The 15,848-nt window shown below is 40.4% G+C and overlaps 1 protein-coding gene across 3 annotated transcripts in view; it reads left to right on the forward strand.

The window, feature by feature from the left end:
* Nucleotides 1-15,848, forward strand: part of PPARGC1A (PPARG coactivator 1 alpha) — a 294,886-nt gene that overhangs the window by 198,645 nt on the left and 80,393 nt on the right. The window contains exons 1-2 of one of the 3 annotated variants that reach the window (XM_060012745.1): nucleotides 1,531-2,050; nucleotides 6,992-7,171. In XM_060012745.1, the coding sequence (XP_059868728.1) occupies nucleotides 2,003-2,050; nucleotides 6,992-7,171 (228 nt within the window). In that variant the 5' untranslated portion in view covers nucleotides 1,531-2,002. Of the gene's footprint in view, nucleotides 1-1,530; nucleotides 2,051-2,753; nucleotides 3,037-6,991; nucleotides 7,172-15,848 lie in introns of those variants that run through there. The other 2 variants (XM_060012744.1, XM_060012743.1) reach the window with 2 other exon arrangements.

Below are 15,848 nucleotides of genomic sequence, written 5' to 3' on the forward strand. Positions count from 1 at the left end.
TGACTGTGTTGAGCACAGAGCCAATGACCTTTGCCCTGCATTTTAATAATTTACTGTAGTTTTACATTAAATCAGAATATCATTGTGAAGAAAATTAGTGTTTCTTTGTGGGGAGTGCAGAGTAATGCCACTAATTGCATGTATAAAAGCCTTCCTGAGATTGTATTTTCCTGTTCTTTCTTGATTTGGAAAATTAAAACTATGGTAATTTTCCGCTATTTGTAAGAGGGAAAATGTGCCAGTGAAATGTATTCAGCTAACTTAAAACGTCAAAGCTTTTGGCCATCGTTTTATGTCCAGTAATGACAAACTGTCAATTTCCTCACATTATTCAGGAATATAGTAGCAACTTGTTGCAGATCTCAGAGTAGACAAATTTCTGAAAATAGATGTGATCTGAAAGAAGAAACAGTCTGATGTTTTTTGGTTTGTTTTTTCTTTCACTTTAATATTTGAACAACTTTATATTTAGAGCAAATCACCATTCTTTTCCTGATAAAGGAATGAACAATAGCGAATTCATTACATTAAACTTAGTAGAATAGGAGATTAAATGAATAGTGCTTTAGAACCATTTTTAGATACCTGGGGAATTTTTTTTTCAGATGAGTAATTATCAAGTAAAAGACTGAGTTGATTTTTAAAATATATGGGGTTTAAAATTTTATAAAAACATGTATATTCACAAATATATGTCCACGTGAACATCACTCTGGAACTTGGAAGGGTTAAATCCGACCTCTGTGGTGTTATGGGAAGTGTTTTCCGGCGTTGTCTAGTACCTTGAGTTTGTTATGGATTCAATATGTAGTGTCATCATAAAACAGTTGAACCTGCATTAGCCCTCATTGTCTCAGGCTAGAAGCTGAAAAATTCAAAGAATGAAAAAGCTCAAGAAATGAATATTTCTGCTAATAGCATGTCGGTATTTTTCCCTTACTCCATGGACATTCTTGATCTCAAAGGTAAACTGCACAACCCAGGGTACTAGGGTTGGAATCCAGTGTTTATTCAAAAAGGCACCCTAAGGCAGTTGCAGAGGAAATGCTACATGTATGAAAAAAAAAAAAGGTAGCCGGGAAACTAAGCTGATCTGGGCAAAGCGGCAGCGACTGTCTTTACTAACACTTGTTTTCTGAGAGCCTATGAGAGAAATGAAAATAATTAGAAGGACCCTGAAAGGGTGGTATTTTGTTGCTTGTTCTCCTTATATGGAGCAAAGTAAACTGCAGTAAGACTTCTCGGGAGCTGGTATTCCCTACTGCCACAGGGAGAGCAGATTTCTGGGTAGAGGAGTTTGTTTATACCTTAACAAATACAGGCTGTTTTGTTGATTAAATAAGCAAAAAAAAAAAAAAAAAGAAAGAAAGAAAGAAAGCATGCCCCATTCTCTGTTTTCAAACACTTCCCCCAATTAGAAAATGTCTCATAAAAATCCATCATGTGATAAGATCTTGCCTTAGTCCCAAACCAAGTCCTCTTGGATGTCTTCAAATCTGAGTTCTGAGGGAGTCCACATTTTAGCTCAGAATGTAGTTACTCTGTCATGAAACAGAGAGCTTTGCCACTTGCTTGTTTTGGAAGGAAAATAAATTAAAAAAAGATTGCAGGGGATTTTAGTTATTATATGGCCAGGGCTCCATTTAGAGTCGGTGGCATTCAAAGCTGGCTTTAGTCACAGCATGATGCTCCAAAAGTCCAAGTGTTTCCTTTCTTTCTTTCTTTCCGTTTTTTTTTTTTTTTAAGCGTTACTTCACTGAGGCAGAGGGCTGCCTTTGAGTGACGTCACGAGTTTGAGCAGCTAGCAGCACAGGAGAAGGGAGGCTGGGTGAGTGACAGCCCAGCCTACTTTTTAATAGCTTTGTCATGTGACTGGGGACTGTAGTAAGACAGGTGCCTTCAGTTCACTCTCAGTAAGGGGCTGGTTGCCTGCATGAGTGTGTGCTCTGTGTCACTGTGGATTGGAGTTGAAACAGCTTGACTGGCGTCATTCAGGAGCTGGATGGCGTGGGACATGTGCAACCAGGACTCTGTATGGAGTGACATCGAGGTGAGGTGGGGCTGGGCTCAGCACTGCAGCCAGGACGGAAGCTTCCCTCGCAATGCAATTATTCCTGTAAGAGGGGGAAGGGCTTGGGCTTGGGCGAGGAGAGGAGGCAGCAGAGTAGCCCCGGCAGGAGCTTTGGGAAGGGAATCTCAATCTTATCTTAACTCCAATAAGTTTGCTATTTTAAGGTGGCTCTGAGATACCGTGAACAAATCAAAGCTTAGCTGCTGTCATCAGGATCTGTTGCAGTTAGAAACTCTTTCCATGTGCTTTTGGCTCTGTTTCTACTCATATGCAATATTTATGCCCTAAGATATTGATATGAATCAGAAGCTGAAGTCTTTCCAGTGGTGTTTAGTGGCCTGGTTGGAAAAATGCCATTTCTATTTATAATAAGATGAAGATAAAAATATTAAAATAGATGGGCTCAAATCTAGTCAGTTTTGACTCTAGTCTGGATTTTTTTCTTCTTCCCTCTCTGTTCATCAGAGAACTCACAGAATCCTAAATAATCCTGCTGGGCTATTTTAGATTGCTTTTCCCACAGAACACAAAACAACAAAGCTGGTTCCTTTAAAACTCCTCTATGTGGTTGAAAGCTTTGGCCAGTAAAGAAAAAAAAAAAAAAAAAAAGCCTTACAGTGCAAGGTTTTCCATCAGCGTCAGTGGCAGGGAAGCCAATGGTTAAATCTCTCTGTACCACGGAGAGCTGCCTGAAGCCGGAGAGAGAATAGAGTTTATGCAGGACTGTGTGTGGAGCTGCTCACTGCTTGTGTAAAAATAGATGGCAATACATCAATTCCACAGTCTCTGCTGGCTACAATTCATACAGGGGGGAAAAAAGCGAGCTGGTTTCCTCGTAATCTCTGGAGTCTAGAGTGACTAGCGGGGGGGACGGAGGACCGCGGCATGTTCGCATTCAACACAATGGAATGTTCTCGGGAAGTTTGGCCAACTTGGGAAACAAGCAAAACTTTCTGTGGACTCTGGTGAGATGGACCCGAATTGAATTGCAGGGAGGATCTGAGCAGCTAACAATGAATCTGGCAAAGGGCTGGGAGAGCTTCCTCTGGGAAGCTGGGGGCACGTAGGGTAAGGGGAGGATCAAGGGCTACACGTGATTTGATTAAATAAGATGTCCATGTGGTGCTGCGATACACATCTAAAGTGAAAATAATTTGGCCAAGGCCGTCTGCGAATGCATTTTTCCTCTCTAGTGAGGCATGCCCTGGATCCTTAACTCTTCGCTGGGCTGGCAAATGCTGGCTCCGTTTGCCCTCTCTTGCCTTGGCAGATATATATTTTCAGATTGTAACTGTTCTTCTCTTGTTGTGATTTCTTGGTAAGGTGGAAGAGTTATGGATAATTCGTACCTCCTGCAGCTCTTACGACTCAGGGTTCTAAGTGGCTTCAAAGTTCTAATTGTCTTCGAGTAGCTGGAGTATCCTGCGGGCGGTTGTCTGGCTGGCACTGTGGGTCTCAGCTGCTGCAGTTTCATTTTTCCATCATGTATTCTTCCTGATGCTGCTAGGAGTTGATTGAAGAACTAGATCATATGGAAATAGGGAAGATTTCCTTTCCTCGTCGGCATTCCTGCGGTCATTTTCAAATAAGCGTCAGAACCGTTTAGGACACCGGCTTTTTAATTTTGTTCTTAAGGAGGTGAGGTCTCGGGCTAATTGTCCAGCCGTGGATTGAGTTGTCGGTCAGCTGAGACGGGCCAGTCGCTTCTCTATTGCGCTGGAGGCAGCAGGCTGCTAGCAGCCCAGCCTTTGTGGTGGCAGCCCTGGGAATCACCTCCGCCAGGCTCAGATATTATGAGCAGCAGGTAGCGTAGGCCACTTTCATTTTTTGAATCATTAATGTTTGCTGTCATCCTAAAACATATTATGCCCTTTTGCACATAATGACGGGACAGTACGTTGGTTAATAAAGGCCTCTATCACTATAGCTACTCAGAGTGCCCCGTGTTTCACAGTTTAATGAAGGTGATGTCCAGTAAGCTTACCAAGATTGATAGAGACAGTTCCGATGACATACACTCTACTAAGACTGTCATTCTTTACTGACCCCTGCCCTGCCCCTTATCCCCTGTCCTAATTTTTTTTTTAAGAAGTCAGGTTCTTTTTTCATTAATGTAATTAATGTGGCCAAGTCCACTCTTTCTGCTCTCTCTCTCTTTAAAATTTACCATCAATGGCACAAAAACCTCCAAAAGGTTAATGGAGAATTATACTTAATTATAATGTTTCATTATCATCAGTGCAGTTAAGCTAATTTATTGTCTGCTCTTTAACTAAGAGAAAAGTCTGTTGGGGTGAAATAACGTACAATAATTAGCCTTTTGTGTTTAGTGACTGCTTTATCCTCTTAAATCTTATTATAAAATTAAGGCTGTGGTTGTGAAATAGCTGTCATAGTTGCGAAGAGGCAGTAGAATGTGTCTCTGTAATTGCAGTAAAGCACACCTGTTACAGATGTATAGGGAAGCAGTAAATATCAGAGTGTCAGATGAGGACAGTTACAGGGCTCGGACTGTTAAGTCTGGCATCATCCAAAGGCCAAATATAAATTAATAACAGGAACACTTGCTGCCACTAATGTGTTTTAGATTATCAGGATAATGCCACGTTCAGAAGCCCTGATTTTATTAGCACGTCAGCATTGGCAAGAGCACATGCACATTTTTCAATGATAACAGAAAAGCAAAAATGAGAGAGGCAGACAGAGAGAGGAAAGGAAAGAAATATGTGAATTACGGCAGAGTAAAATACAAAAAAATTGATCTGATCTTTTGAATGGTTTTCAAAAGTTACTGAAAAATACATATTTCTGAAAGGTTAAAGGGTTTTGGAGAAGTCATGCCTCGAGAGGGCTGTTAAAGAGGGAGACAGCAAGAAGTTGTCCACCAGTTGGTATCAACATTCCCGAACACGGGTTCTAGAGTATGCCGTCCACAAAAGGAATTTAAGCCAGATGTAGAGATCCTACGTTGTCTAACTTATTCTTTTTTGTCGTCATTTTTGTTGTTTAGGCTTTTTATTTTAAGGACTCTCCCCTAATCCTAGTGGGTTTTGCACCAGTGAAAAAGTTCCCCCCTTGTCTCTGAATTGGTCGTGTTGTGGAAGAGTTAACTGTGTGTGGGGGTGTGTGTGTTTGTGTTTGGAGGACAAGCAGTGGGCAAGTGTGGAGACTGGGAAGTGTTATGCCTGTAACAAAATCCAAACACTGTCCCAGAACAAAATCTTCTCTTCAGCCCAGCCTCCGCTCACTTATCAATCTAGTCAAGTATACAGATCTGTAACTTTGGGCTAACTCCAATAATAAAAGAGAAAGACCGATAAAATGATAAGGGAAGAGTTGAGATGAAGGGGGTTGCCCTTTCTTGGCATTACCTTTGTGCCTGCAGTTTGGGATCTCAGTGGGGCCCAGTGGTCTTAGGGAGGAAGTGCAGGAGTTTTCAGCCTTCTCCCAGCCTCCCCTTACCAACTGCTGGCTCCATTCCCCAGTACCTACTTCTCAGCGTGCTGCTTACAAACATGCTGCTGCGTATGACCCGTGTAATGTAGCCTGCCAGGGATGAGGGGTGCTTGAGAAAAAAAATCTGCGTAGAACTTATTTTATTCAAAATCGAAATGTCAAGCAGTATCTTTAGCTTCATGCCCAACTGCTGCCTGGATGGGAAGAACTCCCCAGCATCTCTCCTGGCCTTGGAAGGGAGGGCCGTGAGGGTACCACCTCAGAGAGTGTGTCTTTCAATTGAGACCCCTCGGCTTGCAGATAGATAAAGTCCTTATGGCTCTGGCGTCACCAGATCCCTTCCAAAGGAAGTTTCTGCAGGGTTCTTCACAATGGGCAGTGATGAAACAGCAGTCAGATAGCCAATTCGAGGTTAGAAGCCCACCTTAGGAAGCGGGTCCACTTTCCTCAGAAACCCACAGTGCAGGAGAGTTAACAGACCACTTACTCTGTGCAAGGAGGTGACAAGCAGCCCAGTCCCAGTAGAGAGTATTTTAAGCCTCTCAGTATATTGAAACCATTTTTAAAACTCCAAATAAAAAATTGTTCTTTTGAATTCACTTAGAGCATAGTTTAGGAATATATAAATGATGAACAAAAACATAGTTGTGGTGTGCTAGAGTGGTTTTTCTTTTCAGACTTCAGGTGATCCCAACGGTATACACAGATGCACACACCAACACAGAAGACTTGCAAGTTACACATAGTGGAAGATAACAAAGATCATAAAAAATATGATTTTTGTCCTTCATCTCAATGGATTTATTTTTGACCTGTTTGAGAAGTTCAGAATCTCATGAAAAGTCAAGTAAAAGATTTAAATAACAATTCAAGAGAACCATAGACATGTTAAAGGACGTTGCATCATTAGTTGCTAAATGAATTTTATGGATTATAATGGTTAAAGAGAGAGTAAATGGAGAAAGTTTTCCTGGTATAGTTCTTATGGGGTTTTTTTCCTCTCATTTAGTCATCGTTTATCTCTCGTACGTGTGATGCAATTCCAAGGTGAAATCAAATCTGTATCCTTCCCTCAAAGGGCTTATACTCTAAGAGTAGAGTGAAATTTTGCATATAGTTAACCAGAAAACAATTTGAAACTTGGTAAGTGCTAACTATCAAAGAGGTACCAACAAATCTAAGTTGATTTCTAACTGGACGAATCAGAGAAGGCTTCATGGAAGCATGGCATTTACTATGGATTTGGAGGTAGAATTTGGGATGGAAGGGTTCTGGCAAAGTATCCTTTGGGAGCAAAGTGAGTTAAAGAATTTAGGATGTTTATTCTGGGGACTAAAACCCTGGAAACCAGCTTTGGTGGTGTCGTTGAATTAACCAGGCTTAATTCCTATCACATGCTATTGCAGTTTAATAAATTCCTGCAGTTAATGAAAGCTTTTTTCTTTCCTCCCCTGCCCCCTGCAGTGTGCTGCTCTGGTTGGTGAAGACCAGCCTCTTTGCCCAGATCTTCCTGAACTTGACCTTTCTGAACTAGACGTGAACGACTTGGATACAGACAGCTTTCTGGGTGGACTCAAGTGGTGCAGTGACCAGTCAGAAATAATATCCAATCAGTACAACAATGAGCCTTCAAACATATTTGAGGTAAGGACAGCCCTTGGTGAAAATTAATTTCTCATTGAACTTGGCTTATGCCACACTAAAATATTATTGGCCTGAAAGCATAATAAGTTCTTACTTTGCTGTCACCAAAAGACTTTTTATCATACTTAGGCACTTCCTATTGTGTGGAAAAACGATTTTGGAAAACAAATTTTTTTTTTTTTTTTGAGAATTAAGGCCCTAAGGACCCACAACAGAGTGCATCAAACTCTGTTGAAATACTAAGGGACTGTGAAAGAATAAATGACAAAGAAGAACAAACGTCTACACCTGTTTATCCCTGTCTATGTCCCACAGTAAATGGTGCCTACCGTAAACTAACGTAGAATGTAAAAGAACACATTTCTTTTTAACCAAGGCATGAGGTCTACCTTTAATTATTTTACAAAGTAGGTGAGCAGTTTTTTTTTTTACTGTCATTGTCATATGTATAATCGTACCTCTGATTTCTTTATATTATGGGAACTTCTAAGCCCAACTACTCTGATATTTACTTATAAATTAGTCAAAATTAATTTACTTTTGAGTAGTGAGAATTACCTCCCAGGCTCTAGACTCTTTATTATAAGCCTACCCTGTAATAAAGAATGTTAATCTGCACCTATTAAACAGTTACTTTGAGAAAAGAAGTTCTTTCTTACAAGATCAGTCCTCATTTACTTGAAAATAAATGGTTTCTTAGAGGGACAAACTCTGGCAAGTGAATTGAGTAAAGATTATCAAATCAACTAGTTTTCAATATCACCAGCACCAGCACCACCATTATCATGTAACATTTTCTATCTACCATGTGCCAGCCTCCAAACAAAGCACTTTAAATGTATTTTTTTATCCACCAGGAGAGACATTTCTTATACTTCAATGTTGTTTGGTTGAAATCTCAAGTCATTAAGAAAGCCAATTTTACAATATTTATTGAGTTTTTCCAGCACCCAGCACATAAAAGGCACTGAATAAATGTTTATTGAGTCATTAAGAAAACCCATTTTACAATATTTACTGAGTTTTTCCAGCACACAGAAGGTGTTGAATAAGTGCTTTGTGAATAGTGAGTGAGTGATGAATATGGTATGTTCATAAGAGTAATAGTAATAGCAAAATGGCCAACATTTGGGCACACTTTTGCTTTATGTATGTCATCGCACTCATCCCTCAAAACAACCTATTGTTTAGGTACTATTATTATCATTCTCACTTTACATATGCAGACAGTGAGTTTCAGAGAGGCTAAGTGATTTTCCCAAAATCACACAGTTGACAAAGACGTGGGATTTGAACCCCAGATGTATCTGACTTCGAAGTCTATTATCCTTGATTAAAAATAGAATAACAGTGAATTTGGGTGACAGCCATCCTTTACATACCAAGCTGCTTCTTTGCTCAATATATTTAAAAATAGAACAGAATCTTTCCTTTCAGTGTTGGTTGACATGGAAGCAGGTATATAGCTGGTGAGCTGAGATGGCTGTAGATTCTGTTGACCACTAAGGTTTTATAATATGCCTGGAGCATTAAGTGGGTCTTAGAAGAGTGCTTAAGGTAATGGAGTGAAAGCTGGGGAGAAGGAATCAGGTGGAGGAAACACTGAGGGTTTGTGGTTAGTTATACTTTCCCAGGCTTCTCAGCCGGGTCTCAGAAAGTTCATGTGAGGACTTGGCTGGTTCGAACTGGTAAATTGAACATTCCTCATTCAGTACACTTGTCAGGTTACAGGCCCATTTTAAGTCATGCTGCATTAAGTAAACAGTACTCTTAAAAATGTCCATCTCCATAGACCTCTTATCTAAAAATCGACTATTTCATATTGGGTGAATGCCATGCATTTTGTAGAAGATGGTTAGGGAAAAACTAAAAGGTGGTTGGGGCGATGGCGTGGTGGTCAAGGCCTCCCTTGTGGGCTGGTTGCAAAAAATACACCTTTTTTTCATGGCTGGTGTCCCTGTATTTCATGTCGTGGCAACTGCATGAGGTACTTCTCATTTACACTTCCGGGAGACTGGGTTTGGCAACCAGTTATATATCTATAGATGCTTAATCTACACAAAGACACCCCTTTTGTTTTCCTATATAACTTTATACTACTGGTGGAATTGTTTTCAACACTCTAAACACAAGGTTTATTTCATTTAATCTCTCATCAGTTCATTTTAAACCAGTGGTTCTCAACTGAAGGCAACTTTGCCTGCCTGGGGATATTTCTCATTGTTTGGAGGGATGTTTGATTTTTGGGACAGGAGGCAGAGAGATGCTGCTGGTATTTAGTAGGTAGAGACCAGAGATGCTGCTTAACATCCTATAATGCACAGGACAGCTCCCCACAGCAAATAATCATTTGACCCCAAGTGACCATTACCATAGTGCTGAGGTGAAGAAACCCTGTTTAAAAAAAAAGTCGCCGCAATTTTTAGGAAACACTAAAGATGAATCCGTCAGATTTCTGAGAGAGAAAATAGACTTAAGATACAGGATATGAAGACTTAGAAGCCATATAAAATTATCGAGATGCCCAGGGTCCCAGGACTGATATGTCAGGACTTCTCTTAGTGGCAGACAGCAAAAGTGACTGTATCAATAAGTCCCCATAACAGTTTTCTCTGATGTCACAAAGCCCATTCTTCTCTGTTGAGGCCAAGGGTAAGGCCAAATGTGGCCATATTGTTACACACAGCCGTGGCTTCCTCAGCACTTGCATACAGAAAGATGCCTCTGCTCTTTGCCCTCTAGCGTTAAACTCAGACATCTTTTCTATAACGAAAAAAAAAAAGTGTGTTTTGAGCATAGGTGGAATTCTAAAATTGTGTCCTCCCCTGTAAAGAAACTCCATAGGCAACAGAATAACCCTTGAATGGCTACAGCCTTGCACGTTGCTTCTACCAAAGCTGCATTACCCCAAAGGCATTTCCCAGCGCCTGTGACTTTAAACCTCTCACAGCGGACTTTCACCTGTGCTCCCTTGTTCTCCTCCAGTTCTCAAAACCCTGCCTCATCACATTTGTGAAGGCCTTGTACTTGAGCAAGCCCAACAGTCACGGTCTCTGCCACCTCTGATCTGCCAATAACAAGCATTATCTACCTCGGATTCCCAGAATAAAATAAGGCACCGAGCAGTTCAACACTTTTCCCTGACTCAAGTATCACATTGATGACACTGCTGGAAACTGGCCACGGGATTTCTGAATTCTCATCAAAGCGGGAAGAAAGCGGGTATTTAGAGTTCCATTTAGTATTGCAGAATGTTTAAACGTTGGGAATAAATAGAAATTTCTTCCTTTGACCTCTTCCATAATTTGAATCTTAGTTTGATTTTTATGTATTGAATAACTTAAGAAGAAGAAGAAAAAAAAGAATGGAATTGAATGTCCCAACTGGGGAGACAGTGAATTCCTGAGTGGGAGAAGAGTGAGCTGACACGTAATTGTGCATGTTGGTTGAGTAACTGGGCACACAAACAGCGCTCTCTGCTTGCACAACCTATGTTTGGATGTGTAAATGCAGGTGACCACGTATGATTCAGAAGCCACTTAGCAAAACAGGACACAAGGCCTATAGGTGCAGCACCCAGTTTATCTTATCCATGTGTCAGGAAAACAGGATGCTGTCCCTGGACCGGCTGGTAGCAAGATTTATGTTTCAGAATATTGCAACACAACTTCCTTCTCTCTGTTGCTTTGTGCATTGTTTGAAGGAGGAGAATAAAGAAGTACTTTTAAAGCATGGCAGTGTGTAAAGATGGGTGGCATGGGTTAGGTTAAATAGCACATTGGCTCTTCTGGGACATTGTGGGCCACCTTGTCTCTGCTTTATTTTAACCTCTGCTTTGATGCCTCCTTGATTCCACTGAATGGGCATCTTTCATTTGTTGGTCTGGTAACTTCTGAATGCAGCTACTTGGGGTTCTTTAGTGCGTGGAAAGTGAGGATGTAGCTGCCTCTAGGTCGTTGCTCAGAATACGTACTGAAGGCTGCCTTTGCTAATGGGGAGGGAAGGTCTCTAAGCTGTGGCCAGTATTCATGTTGGGTAATTACTGAAACTTGCAGGAAGGTCTGATACTGTGAACTTTTGTAAAAGAAAAAGGGTGGTTTCCTGCTATCTGTCTGTAAGGTGTCCTGCTATATGCCACCGGGGAATGGCGGATGGAAACTTTCAAGAATATTCGATCATTATGGTGGGACTATAGATGACTTTACATTTTTTCCTTCGACTTTCAGTTGTATTCTAATTTTTTTCTACAATGGGCATATATTATATACTTATGAAAAAGTTAAAAACAACAGATCCTGGCTATTCAAGAGACTGGGAGCATTCTGGGAGCAGGGAACCAGCTTGTCTTGTCCACTGAAGTTTTTCTAGATGTTTTCTTAGAAAGCAGGAGAAAGTGTACTCAGTAAATAGTCGCAACCTCATGAATGAGTGAGTTAACCATCATATATTTATTGATGGCGTGAACTGCGTTAGTTAATGTGAAAATTAAATATAAAGCTCCAATAGATCTATTTCCTAAAGGACCTTAAATCTAGTTGGGGAGGGTGAAATCGGAAACCATTAGCAAATAATGGAAGACTGTGTATACAAATAAACGTATATATGTACATGTTCACATATATCAGTAATTGGAGAACAATGTAACACTATATACATCCATGTATATGTGCACATGTATATTTATATGCATGGGGTTATATATTATATATATATTAGCAAGTGGCAAATATGGCAAGACTGTGTGTATTCATATATACATGTATACATGTAGGGGTGTGTGTGTGTGTGTGTGTGTGTGTGTGTGTGTATGTATCCTAGCTAAGGAGGGAATCAGCAAGAATAACATCGCCAAGGTTAATAAGAGAATAAGAGTGAAGTCTTTTCATAGACAGATTATGAAGGTGAAGAGTTTGGTTTACTCAAAGTGAAAAATGTATTAATGGGAGCACAGGAGTAAGATAGGTAAGTCTGGATTTAGGGTGGGTACAAAATTATGCCAGGCCCTGAGGACCCAGTTGCAAGTGTTTAGAGTTTCCACGATAGGAATTAGGGTGCCGCTGAAGATTTTTAACAGGAGAGCAACGTGACGGGGATGGTATTTAAGGGTGATCGTTCTGATCGTTTTAAGAGCTATGGACAAGCAGAAAGTAGAGGAAATCCGACAGCAGGCTCTGCTGCATTCCAAACCCCATGCGATGCAGGTGCAGGGAAGGGACAAGGTGACAGCAGAGGGGATGGCGTCCAGGGAACAAAATTTAAGCACCTCAAAGGAAAATTCCATCAGTCCTGATAAATATGGGTTAGGTTAGGGAGGGAGGTGGCGAAGCAGACTAGCTCGAAAATATTCCAAAGGGAATTGGAACTTCACGGGTATCTATCTGGTTAAGTTTCTGCTCACCTTTAGGAGCTGAAGCACTTTCTTGGACTGTGAGTCATTTTACAAAGGGGCTGCCATCTCCCTGCTGCATCAGGGGCAGAACCTATTTAACCCAATCCACAAATTCATGTGGTGTCTGCCTTTTCTCACTTGTCTCCTTGGAGGAAATTCTGTAGCCTTCCATGGTAATGAATTCCTGCTTCTGCCTGTGCCTGAGGTCAGGCAGACTTTTCTATGAATGGCAAACCTCTTGGAATTTTAATAAAACAAACAGAGAAAAAAATGTGTGTCCAAACCACCTCCGCTTAATTTAATCATCAGGAGAATAAATTCTCCTTTTTTATGTGGAGAGACCGAATTCATTTACAATAATCACTTCTTGAAGATTTCTGGAATTTCCAATTTGCAATCAATAAAAGTTTGTCATTTAAATTCAATTTACGGCCCACAACCAGATTTTTGCCACACTTGGTAATGACGCTTAGGGAGAATATAGCCTTCAAGTAAGAAAATAATAGCCATTTAAGTGGGGAGATAATTGGCTGTAACATAAGAACATTGAAGAATGTTGAAACTCCTGGAGACTTATGGAGTATTTTAAAAATTTATGTTGTACTTCTCTTTGCATTTGTAGTCTACCGCAAAATTTCAAATTCTGGGTATAAATCAGTTAGATGTTCATCTTGGAGAGTCACAAATCAGGAAGCAACCATCTGACCCAGCCTGTGTGCTGCTTTATTTTCAACCTCTACTGTGGGCTTATCCAGCTGGGAGACTGAATAGTGTTCACGTGTGTGTGTGTGTGTGTGTGTTTCTCTACACACCTCAGTTAAAGACTGTTTAGACTTCTTGTCTTGATAACATCTGCCTTATCTTGGGAACATCTGGTTTATCACCCTGTTTCTTCCTCGCCATTGTGCTGACCACTGGGAAAATATGGCTCAGGAGCTCTGACCCATGGGGCTATGTCTATTGGCATCGATCCCTACTAATAAATAGTAAGTCAAAGGATGCCAGTTAAATGACATCCTTCACCACTAACTTTCCTGATGGTTGCTTTTGTTAGTGTAAGTTGTGGTTACAAAAGTTGAGGTCGGCTGCTGTTTTTCAGGGAAGTCAATCCAGTTCTTAGCCATTTGCAATTTGGAAAGTGAGGATCCGTAAGTGTAATTGGGCACAATGATTGTAGAAGGTGCTAGTTTGTGTTTTGGGGATAGAGACCAACTATTTCGATACTGTTGGCACTCCAAGAAGGAGGTGAGACATATCTTGGGCTTTACCTACCTCCTGGACTCTCCAGTGGGTCATTGAACTAAACATTACTCCCCCTGGATATCTTGGGAGCCAGGAAAGTGGAGACCCACATTCACAAGGAGGAAAACTTGGGGAGGAATCAGGAAGAAGTGGCGCACTGCCTCTTAGATTTACTTCAGAGATATTAGTCGAGGTTAAAGTCATTAAGATTCAGGATGCTGCAGTGGACAAACTGTCTCTTTGTATAGCAACTATGTGTGCTTTCATGGTAAGCTTATACGTAGTGTCTGTTTGTCCTCCTCCCCCCATCTATATGAAATGTCCTGGAAACACAGCCCAGCAGATGGCTCACCTCTGAACGAGATCAACACACAAAGCAGATAAAAAGATGAACATTGAAGACCGACAGCCAAATTGTTTTTCCACTGTTCTCTACCCCAGACTTCACATTTTTAACAAGATTTATCTGTCCCGATAATTATGTGCCTATTCTTCTAACAATGAAAACTTTTATTGTGTGTTTTATAAAATGAATTGCCTGTGATGTAAAACAATTTTGTAAGGACCCTTTTTTTTCTTCTTCTTTAACCTCTCAGGTTACTTTCAAGATTCTGCGCTCTGAGGTATAGTTTGAAAGCAAAGCAGGGTACTGTGTTTTACTGTAGCCTGCCAAAGATGCTGAATTACAAGCAGCTAGAATGAGAGCAAGGGAAAAGGGGAGAGAGATACACAGGAAATACACACTCTTACTCTTGGCAAGGGCAAATTTTTACAAAGATAAATGACTTCTTATCCATTACGCAATTTACCCCAAAATGATAATAGGAGATACTTTCGTGCCTTTTCTCTTCCAAAATGATAGAATAATTTGCATAGTTTCAGATCCTAAACACTGATGCTGTGTAGACCTGCCCATCTCCATTACTAGAGCAAGTTATTCATTCAAGGTTTGCAGCCGGATAGATTAATGAATTACCAGATCTTGCGTAAAATGACTTGGCTTGACTTTTAAACAAGTAGGCTTTTTTTTTCTGTTTTTTTTTTTTTTCTGTTTTTTTTTGGCCAGTCTTGTGATTGGTGTTAATGGGCTCTTTCAAGCCCCCTCTAGAGTTGTGTTTTTGGTTTTTTTGGTTTTTTTTTTTTTTTAGAAGTCTCTTTGTTAACTATTTCCCCCACTTTTTCATTCTCTCCCAAACTGCTGCTCAGAAGCAGTTAGTTCAAGGAGGTAAAAGCAGGCCGGTCGGGCAGGGAGGAGGGAGGAGACTTAACAGCCAAATTCTTGGTGGCCGATGCCCTGCCCTGTGCCACATCAGCATGATTTATTGGAGCCTTGTCTTCGGCACAACCAAGTTTAGTGTGAGATCCTTGGTGTTTCTCACACAATGTGCAGGGCTGGAGCTCTGAACTTTGAAGGAAAGCCTCAGAGCTATTTGCAAAGTGCTGGTGCTTCGTGAATACTAAATTACATTTAGGAAATAGTCTATTGCTACCAGTTATACTTCATTTTTATTCTTGACACAGACACCTAAATCAGAGAATAGTAACATTTCAGAGATTATGGAAGCAGTTTGGGTATGTTCCAACACTATAATAGGATCAGAATTTTAAGGCCTTTGTACTATTACCAATAGTCACTTAGTTTCTACTGCAGTGTACTTTGTAGGGAATTACAGCTTTTACTAAAAAGATTAAAATGCTATTATGCAAATGATTGCAGTATGTTATTATGTTTACAAATTAACATCCATGGCTCAACACACAAATTAACTAACTATTCTATCTATGTTATTAAGGATTTAATAAAGTAACTTAATAAAAATGGGGAACTTGGAACACTTAATAGGAAACAATTGTGATTTAACACAGAACTCAAGCCTTGTGTTTAAGGTTCTAGGTGATATAGTGGTAAAATAAAGTTGAGCAAAGCACAAAGAAGAACTGGGACCATGAGAGCCACAGCACTGCTTGTCTGAGACGCTGATGACCATGAACTAAATAGCATCAGGCTACAATATACAGTGGGCAGCATATCAATAAATCTAAGCA

This window comes from Delphinus delphis, chromosome 5 (assembly GCF_949987515.2).
Source record: "Delphinus delphis chromosome 5, mDelDel1.2, whole genome shotgun sequence".
Classification (NCBI taxonomy): domain Eukaryota; kingdom Metazoa; phylum Chordata; class Mammalia; order Artiodactyla; family Delphinidae; genus Delphinus; species Delphinus delphis.